Raw genomic sequence first — 10,319 nt, 5'->3', positions numbered from 1 at the left:
GTGTTGTTTAGATAACTACAAAGGAACTATTCTTACCAGGTTCCTTCCGCAAAATGAAGAGTGCTTTGATTGCATTTCTTTGGCCTTGCTAATCTGACAGATATTGATGGATAATTTGGAACAGCCAAAATCTTTGTTCTAAAAACATTGACTCATACATGTTGTATCCAGATGTTTTACTAGGTTTTTAACAGGTATCAACACTTTTTTTAAATACTTGGAAATTGCATTTTGTATAGATGAGAGCAAGTATGCACAAGAGGGAAAAGACAGGAGCTCCGTTAAGAGCAACTTAAAAATGAATACTTATGCCTCCCAAGATGGGCATGCTAAGCAAAACAACAACAACAACAACAAAAACAAAACAAAACAAAACAAAACAAAACACACACGCCACCATAACACTTTCTGCCTAAAGATTGAAAATTAAGAGCACCAAGCTTCTTAATTAGCAATTAAGGCCTTGTGGGCTTCTCTTTCCAACAGCTACAGGAGCCTGTGTGTGAACACTGCGGTGCTGGCTTCCCCCCTACCTCCTGCCTGGCTCAGCACAGCAGCAGCAGAGGCAGCAGCAGTCTAGCCTGCCTTGCATCAATTCCAGAGGTAAGGGCCTCCAGTGTTCCCCCTCCACTGGAACTGAAGAAAGGAAGGCTTTTCTCTTGAGGAGTGTGTCAGGGAGGGACACCCACCCAATAAGCTGTCTTTCTGAGTAGGAGGCATTGAATGAAGTAAGCAAGACACATACCGCAGTTTGCAGCAGCACTCTCTTCTCCCTGACAGTGCCTAAACTGCTAAGACAGGAGAGCAGCTGAACAGATCAGGCACAAATTATCTGAAAATAAAGCACCAACTGCACATGACAATAAAGACATTTAGACAAATCAAACACAGAAGAGCAAGAACACAGCATGGATAAGAGAAATGCAATGCTGTGCAACTCACAGAATCTCTGTGACTCAAAACTGCTGTCCCATCCTGCGCGGCTCCTACTGGGTGAAACCTTAAGCATTGCCTATTCTGCTCTCCAGTCGCTCACTGCTGGATAAACACAATTTGCAAGATGTGAGCAGACCTGCCAGGAGTCAGAGCTGAAGAACTGCTGCTGAAGTGCTGCATTTCCTCCCCAAGTATGTCATTGGGTTCAAACAGTCACTGACAGAAGCATCACATTTTGCCATAGAGGAAAGGATCTCCTGGGCAAGTAGGATCAGGCTATTCTTCTCTGCAGCTGTTTGTAGTAGCGTAAAGACTGTTAAACATTAAGGCCAAGAAACTTCCAAAGTCAGTTTTAGTTCACTAGTAAGGAAGCTATTCAAAGTGCTGACTGCTCTTCTAGTTCAGACCAGTGGGGCCTGGAACCAAAGAAAGGCATCAGCATAACTAGTGCTAGCATTGCCACAGCTGCCAGTGCCCCAAACCGTATCTGATGGTTACTCAACAAAGGTAGAGTCCTCGCCTCACTCTCAGCACAAAGGCAGCCACACAAACACAGCAGTTGGGACCACAACCCGTGTCCATAGTGCAACTTACATGAAAATTAAATTCTCCATTCAGTCTGAGGTGTTTTCCACGTTAAGTAGACCACAGGTCCACAGGACTTATTTTTCCTCCCTTGCTTTTGGGATCCAAGAACAGCAGCACAAGTCTTCTTCCCAGATTATGGATTCCTGTCCCTCAAAACCTTCATGCTGTGCCAAAGGATAACTTAAACACCTGTGTCAGCAGCCATATAGAGCAAGCATCCTTTCCTAATGCTGGGGTCACAGAGGTGGGGAGGCAAGACCCATTTCTATTTCTAAGTGAAGAGTATCACAGAACAGCAGAAGAGCTGGAATTCTCTCAAGTTGTCAAGAGATAACATTGAAGACAAAATGCTTGTAAAGACAGATTCTGAAAAAAGGAGCTACTAGAAAAACGTACTCTTTAAAAGACCTTTATTTTGGTTGCACAGTTACAATTCCAAAGTCTATTTATGCTTACAGTTAGATTGTTCCCAAACAACATTTCATAGTTCACTATGTAAACAGTGCTTTCTCTATCGGTCGAGTGTACAAGAACTTTATAAAATACAAATTGATTTTTTCATCTGTACACTTTTCAGATTAGTTCATCAATGTCAATTAAAAATGCAAATAGATTAATTGGCAGAAAAAAGTGTTCAGTTACATTTTTAATATATTAGTACAAAATGGCACAAAGGGAAAAAGGTCATTTTAAAGGCTATAAGCATCACACTTCTTAAGCAGTTTGAGTAAGTTCAACTGATTAAGAAATTATATTTAAATATGACCACTGATCTTGGAATTTAATTTGTAATCTTTTCTTCATCTGTATGGAAGACCTCACACAACATCAGATCTGTTCATGAAAACTGAATCCTGACAGTTTCAGAACAGTAACATTCAAGTGCAGTTAGGAAGCTGGGAATTTCTATTCTTCCCAGTAAATTAAAGAATTCACAGACTAGAACTTATTTTCATCTAGCCAAGCTCATTGATACACACTTCAGATGCAAAGATATCAGGCGTATGCACATAAAACTTTATTTTTAATGCAAAAACTGAAACAAGAAATCCAAAGAATTACATCATCCACCCTACCTACCTTTGCAGGAGGCTTCCAGGCTTAACCACTCTTAATGTTGAATACAGAGATATATGAAGCATCCAAAAGGTTAGAGGCAAACTGAAGGCTTAATCTGAAGGCTTCAGTTAAAAAGGGAGATCACATCAACTTCATCAACCCACATTTTGTTTTTGAACCACCCATATCAAATGGACAGGTAGGTGAGATGGAACAGAAAAAAAAGATGGACATTACAGCTTAAAACTAAATTCTGAGTTGTGAATTAGTTGCCTCAAGCAACAATTCAGGAGTTTGTTTTGGCAGCAACATTTAGCAATATCTCAAAGATAATCCACTCCTCCCCCACCTTCCTTCTATACAAGTTACCAGGATTTTGATAAAAACCTCTTAAACTTTAAGAAGTTTTCATGTTAACGGAACAGTTTATGGCGCTGACTGGTTTTACTGGTAAGACAGCACTAACATCCAAGAGGGCAGGTAGTTATATGGACAGTAGAACTGAGAACATTACTTCTCGGGTTAAAACAAAGTCTTATAAAAATAAGTGTGATGAAGTACAGAAGAACCATTATTTTACTTAGCTACACAATCAGCAAACCATGACTACAGAAATTTCCTTTCATAATTTAAATATCAATTACAACACTTTCTCCAGAGACTTATCTTAGAGAAAAATATATGGCGATTGCAAGAATCAATACTCCAACAGCAAGTATACTAATGAGGATGCACATCTTCTTTCGAGATCTTTGCTGTAAATAGAGAAAAGAAAGTTGATTGAAAACTGCACTACAGTATTAGAAAACAACTCAAATGTCTTTATGGTCCTGCTGCTATAAACAAATCATACAAAGTTGTTCAAGAAAAAGGACACTTTCATAGCTGTATTATTGAGGAAAATGATTCCAATAGTGTTTTCTGGCATAAGTAACAAACTAAGCAAAGAGAATGCAGTAACTTAGACAATGAACATTTATAATTATAACACTTGGGAAAGAAAATGTGTGAAAACAGGTGGCCTTGTACAGAGGAAAATGGACAATCCATCTGCTCTGTAGTTGGCAGAAATGGCCTTCTATAACAAATATTAAAAGAGTATAAATGTATATAAAGAAGGGGACAAAGGACTGCAGTTTTAGACTTTCACACGATTGACTTTGCATCTATTCACAGTTATTTAAAAGTTGTTTTTGTGAGGTCTCTTAGGTTCAAACTGCTCAAAAAGAAAAGTCATGAGTAAGAGACTCAACTACAGAGATGTCATTACAATATAGAGTAAGTTTTAGGCACATCCAAAACTTTCATCTCCCACACAGCATGTAGCTTGAGATTCCAGAGCAGCCAGGACCAGGAGTAGGTTATCATCCTTTATCTGAAGCAGCAAGAAATGAATTAGTATACTTAGTGGGTTTTGCAAGCTTTTGCTAGTAGCCAAGGGATGATAACAAATCTTGGGATTCTAGGTCACAGCCCCAGAAGCAAAGCCAGGCTCTGCTCTTTCTTTTTAGCAGAGCTTTATGTCTGCTTTTTTGTTGTTTTTCCTGCAAAGCTACAACTGTGCCAGTTTTTCACTGGAGTAGCAACTTCTCTGCCCAGTACCACGCAGACAACTAAGTTTCTTGTCTTAGCTATCTGTTCTCTTCTGCTAATCTTGCTGTGTTGCTACCACTTCTCCCATTGTCAGCCTAAGATTTCTTCCCCTCAGTTGTTTAATTATTTAACCTGTTAGAACTCAGCCCTTTGTTAGTGTCCCCTCCTTTCCTCATCTGCTGCCAGATTCTCTCCCTACAACTCTTACACTCCTGGTTTCTTTTCCATCCTGGAGACCACCTCTTACCAACGCTGCATAGAAGGAAAGCATTTTTCCCTGTAACACTACTTAGTCAAGGTAGTGAAATAAAGACATGGAGATGTTATTTCCTTGTACACTCAAATTTCCTTGTACACCTTGTAAAGTTCAAATCCTAAGCATACTACACAATTCTTTTAAACCCAAGCCAATTCTCCCATGTGACAGAAGCTTGTCAAAAGCCTTGATAACCTTCCTTTCAGGTCAAAAGAAGTTCATTCTTTCCTCTTCGAGGTATAGTAGCACAAAGTTTTTAATTTTCAATTTCAATCCCAAAGCTAACACTTTCCACAGAAAATTTTGACTGCTACTATTTTTATTTTTTTCTTTATGAATTTTGTCATTATCAGAAGAGCCACCAGTCACACACAATGATGCATTGTGCCAATTACTGGCTCCTGGAATACAATTCAAGGATGTGTCCAGCCCTTCTTTCTCCCACTGAGATCTGCAAGCAATCCTTCAGACATTTTGTCATCAATGTACTGTCCTAGCTACTGCTAACGCACAAGAGGATTAATAATAATAATAATAAAATCATCTAAGGACTAACTTTGACTAAAGAGGGAAGATTTACTTGAAATAATCTTATTAGTAACAAGTGCCAAAAATGTTAGAAAGAAGTCACATTAAAAGGTCTTTTCAAAGGGGCTTTTCAAACTCTCAAACTTTTTTTTTTGAAATGCTTTTTGTAGCATCACCATAGCAATTAACAGAATCAGAACATACACAGCTTCAAGAAGATTTTATACAGCAAAAATTAATGCTAGCTGGCAGCCTCTTCAGAGGACTGCCCTACTCCTCCATTGACCTTTAGAGACTCATTCCCCACATGAAGGATCTTTTTCCTTCTTGAGTTGTTAAAGGATTTTGTTTGCTTGTTTTTAAATAACAGTAAAATTCCAGGTGTTCTGAAACAACCTAGGTAATTTCACAGGAAACCCAGAACTTTCAGAGGTCACTGACTTTTGTTTCAGTGACCTAGCAATACCATCACAGTCTAACAAACACCTTCAGGAGAGCTTTGAGGAAAATGAAAATCAAATTATGAACTGCAAAATTAAGTTTAAATTGTGACTATTGAAAAAGAACAGTTACACAAAACTAGCAGTTGGTAGTTCTAACCGATGTAGTTCAAACTACATTACCTGGTAGTTTGCTGCTCTTGACAGCTGCTCGTTTGCTTGTTGCACATGTACATCTGCATTTTCCACATTGGCTTCTATGCTGTCTATATTTTAAAAGAAAAGATTTCAAATTTTTGTTAGTCATATCCCAGTCAAAGGTTTGGAATGCTGAAATAAACTTGAGAGCACTTGTCACAGCTGCCTCCACCCCCCAAATGCCCATTTCTTCAATATCCACATTTTTAATCCAAAAATCCAAAATCCAAAGTTTTTTCCACTATGGAAGTTGGCCTTTCTTATATTTATGCCTGAGTTAATTTCTGAAATGCCCAGGTTGAATTCATCTGAGTAAGAGCACCCTGTTCTAGAAGCTGGGCTGAGACTTGGAAAACTACCAGAAGAAAAACTTTCAGTACTTTTCTGTCATCCAACTTGCTGGATGAAAAAAAGGACGGGATCTTAAAAATAAAATGGGATAAGGTGACAGAAAATGCCCAGCAAAGGTATTCTGGGTTTAGAAAACAGCATGGCTTAGCAGCAAACTCAGAAAACAAATTTTACAATCACATTTATTTAAAAGAATAAGCTTTTCTGCCTGGAGTGTAAAGCAAGAATTTTTGCTGAAGCTGCAGATCACTAGTCAACACACTAAAATTCCCCCCACAAACTCTAATTTCATGAACACACAATTCCAAAAACTAAACACTTCTTATACACATTTAAAAAAGACATAATTAACCATGCATTTAAACTGTTTTAAAAAAACTTTTTAAAGTTGATCCCCCATCACCTCAGCCAGTCTACCCATTATTAGGTTGCACCCGATTTGCTTTAGCATTAACCTTTACATTACAGGAGTTTTTCCAGCAAAAGAATGTACTACACTGCTGCTTCCCAGAGACAGAGAATAATAACTCTTCAGAGAATATTTGAATTGGACTTACCTATCACATCACCTTGCTCATGAATCATCATTCCTAAGTCTTTGAAAATTTCATTGATGTCCATAATATCAGCCTGAAAGGAAACATCACATTGTCATACCATAAAACAGGATCTCTGTACATCTAGATAAAAATACTGTCCCTTTTCCTCCTGAATGTGTGCCCAAGGTTATTTACTCTAAATGGGAAAAAAAAATAGTACTTATTTGGAAGACTTTTTGTATTATGAGTCAATGTTTATAATAATTAAACCAACTGAAGATGACCGTGCACAAAGAATACTTCATATCACTTCACAAAGAGGATCTCTCTGCTGTAGGCTCATCTACACACAAGTTTGTCTCAGGTTAACTGAAAGAACAGGTACATGCCAGCTTGGCTTAATAGATTCATTTTGATTAAACTGGTATAAAAGCATATGCATTGTATTTTTTTTTTTTGCATTAGCTTTAGTATACTCATTAAATACACACAAATGTCATAAGCAACACAATTTATAGAATTGGACTGTGCACTTAGTCACATGGTCTGAAGTTTTGGGTAGACCTGTGCGGTGTCAAGAGTTGGACTTGATGATCCTTAAGGGTCCCTTCCAACTCAGGATATTCTATGATTCTATGATTCTATGAAATTGCCTCTATGCCATGAAATCAGGACATTGTAAGCATATGACATTACCCTATTGTCATCTGGTTACAATGAATTCATAAATGTCAACTTGCCACTGTGCAATCTCTTCTCAACTAATGACTGATATATATTTATATGAGTGGCAAGGGAGAGATTATCACAAAGTTTATTTTTAGAACAGAATGGAGATTTGTATGTCTTGATAAATCCCAGTTACAGCATCTTTGTTGTTAACACTAGAGATGTGCATTCCAGGTCAGCTAGAAAAGTTCCTTTTATCTTCACAGAAGTCTCTTGATGTCATTATTTCAGCACGCATGACAATTGTTGTACATTACAACTTGATGCTATTTTATTTTTTTTTTTAATTTTTGGATGAGCCCTAATTAAAAGTTTGAATGAAGTAGCACAACTGTTTACAGAAGTGTTCAAAGTACAAATGAAAAAAAAAACCTTAGAAAATAATGATGAACAACACGTTGGGAATAACTGGATAGAAAGGCACAGCTTTGCTTCACTTATAGTTTAAAAAACAACAACACACAACAGCAATAATCCTTTTCCTCATAATCAAACAAGCATGTTTTAATCCTCAACTGAACCACTTGGGTTAGGCACAGTATCAAAACCTGGCTTTTCTACAATAGATTTCTAATGCACATTTCACATACCATATAAAAGACAATATTTGTTGATTTGAAGAAAAAAATACCCACAAACAGTGCCCAACCCCAATTCCCCAAGGATTTATTTATGCCTGCAATTAATGCTTATACCAGTATAAAACTGTTTTTGCTTTGTTTTGTTTTTAAAGCATATTCTGAGATCTGCTGTAAAACCACATACACTTACCTCAAGCTGCCTAATGGAAGATTCCCTCTCCTCAATAAGACGGAGGTCATCTTCTGTGATTTCTTCATCTTGCACTTGTGCTTGAGGTTGACTGTCAAAACAAAAACCAACCAAACAAACCCAGAATTAAATAGTCACCATGAGAAATAACTCAGAATAAGAAGAATAAGATGACAGGCAAATACATACTGCACAAACTTTATCAGTTAACAAAACACACTTTTTTTTATCCTTGCATGCCTCGCCAACAGAGAAGGTCTAGCAATTACATCTTTGATAGAGGAAGTTGCTGCTGTAGCAAATTTGCACATAGCATAGAGCTAGCTCATTGGAAATTCCAAGCATGAATGCAAGGACAAAGTTTCATCTGAATTACGAAGTGCAGAGTTTAAATCCATTTTAGGCAAAAATAAGATGACCAACACCAACAGAATCTGAGACTGCCGTGTAGTTCTTGTAGAGTATGAAAGCAACAGGAGATCCCACGTGATCAACCAAAACTTAACAGTTGTACTCTATTCACAGACTGTGCTTACCTAAGTTTGGGTGTCCCAAAGCCCAGACATGGACTTGGGGAAGCCTAAGGAGATGTTTGAAACTGAAGCTTGGAGAAAAAAAAAAAGAAAAAAAGGGGGTGGGAGTGGAAGATAATGGGAATTGCTTGTTTTTCTTCCCACGTATCCCAACGAGAAGACTTCTCCATACTTGCCCTGTGGAAGAAAGCCCCTGACTAAAAACCAACCTATTCCTACTCCCTCCTGAAAAAGGTGACTGATCAGAAAGTCAGCAACTCTTTCCTGCAGGCCATTTATTAATTTGAATTAGGTTAAGGCTTAAATTCAGCTTACGTGTCCCAAGAGACAAGTGTTCCTTCTTTGTAGTTGTCTTCAGGAGCACCACCCTACATTCGGTGTATGAAAAAAAAAAAAAAAAAAAAAAAAAGTAAAAACATTATGGACCTGAAAGGAGCATTGTCAGCATTTCAACAATGAGAAAATGTTACAAGATTTGTAAGTCAACTACAAACTGAAACACGATTTAACATGTTCATTGCCCAATTTTGCTTTATGCATGCATAAAGCTGAAGTACAAGCAAAAACATTCAGCTCACTAAATGCCTGTTAAAATTTACAACTACAGCAGCATGTATTTGGTACATAATAAAAGGGCAAAATTGATATGCTAACAATGAATATCTCAGCTTCTCAACACTTCTTCACATCAATACTGCATAGAGATCTTGCAGGTGGTTCTTCCTGGTAGGAAAAGTCCCGATATCTAAATGTCCAGCAGAAGTATTTCAAGATCTGCTGAAAATTGCTTTTGCAAGGCTAATGTACAAACATAGGGGCAGTGCATGCTTTTATGTGATAAAGGAAAAAGTAACAGATTTCAGAAGTTATCGTTTCAATGCAATTCAGCCTTTACTATAAAACGAACTATGTAACTCAGCTATGCATAGAAGTAAGCAACGAAAGCCACTATGCTTATATTGCGCATGTTCTGCAGTATCTGCAGTCAAATATGAGCCCTTGTAAAAAGCATTACAGAGCCAAGTTTGACACTGAACACCACCAACACAACTGTAAACAGAGCATAATAGCGTATTTCCCAATACTTACAGATACCCTCGAGCTGGCTCTTACTCTGGCTACAAAGTCTTTTTCTTTCTCAGCAGCTTGCCTTTGCAGCCTTTGGAAATTTGTTAGTGCTGTGGTGAATTCCCCCACAAGACGATCTTTCTGTATTTTTCTTTGACGCTAGATGAGAGAAAGTTTTACAAAGTCAAATGAGCTCAGGCTTTTCAGAACTCTGCCACTTGCAGGCTGTTCAATGCTAAGCTACAGACTCTTTTTCCTAAATGGGTATTAGGGAATGCTGCCTACAAAACCATTTTCATGGACAAACCTTCCTTCCCTCTGGAAGCATGCAACTCCGCCACAATTTAAGCCATTTAAAGAGTAAACCAATGATGTAGTTTCATTTAACAGCTGGACATGGGCAGGGACAGGTCATACAGTACTCCATATGCTGATACAGGGAAACCTTCTACCTTCCTTATTATCTCTCAATTATTAAACTAACTCAGTCATTAAGTGTGAAATATTTTCATACTGTGAATTCTAAAATATGCAGAACAGACTGAATGGAGGCAAGGGTACAAAAAAGAAAAAAGGGCAAGGACAGAGTACTACACATGTGTTTTACATAAACACTGGAAATGTGTATTGAATGGCATACTGAAGTGGGTTCACACTCCCTTATAAGTCCTTAAAAACTGTTCTAAAGATACATGTTCTAACTTCTAGTTTTGTTCTTTTGAGGAAGATG

At 37.7% G+C, this 10,319-nt stretch overlaps 1 protein-coding gene across 2 annotated transcripts in view; it reads right to left on the bottom strand.

Annotated features, from left to right (window-relative positions):
* Positions 1-1,917: 1,917 nt before the first annotated feature.
* STX7 (syntaxin 7) overlaps positions 1,918-10,319 on the bottom strand; it is a 32,011-nt gene continuing 23,609 nt past the window's right edge. For both annotated transcript variants that reach the window (XM_027454507.3, XM_072035996.1), the window contains 6 exons: positions 9,611-9,748; positions 8,837-8,889; positions 7,989-8,079; positions 6,507-6,579; positions 5,584-5,666; positions 1,918-3,338 (listed from right to left, as the gene is read on the bottom strand). In XM_027454507.3, coding sequence (XP_027310308.1) covers positions 3,246-3,338; positions 5,584-5,666; positions 6,507-6,579; positions 7,989-8,079; positions 8,837-8,889; positions 9,611-9,748 — 531 coding nt within the window. In that variant the 3' untranslated portion in view covers positions 1,918-3,245. The remainder of the gene's footprint in view (positions 3,339-5,583; positions 5,667-6,506; positions 6,580-7,988; positions 8,080-8,836; positions 8,890-9,610; positions 9,749-10,319) is intronic.

The sequence above is a fragment of the Anas platyrhynchos genome, chromosome 3 (genome assembly GCF_047663525.1).
Source record: "Anas platyrhynchos isolate ZD024472 breed Pekin duck chromosome 3, IASCAAS_PekinDuck_T2T, whole genome shotgun sequence".
Lineage (NCBI taxonomy): Eukaryota > Metazoa > Chordata > Aves > Anseriformes > Anatidae > Anas > Anas platyrhynchos.
This window is presented reverse-complemented; position numbering and strand designations above follow the sequence as displayed.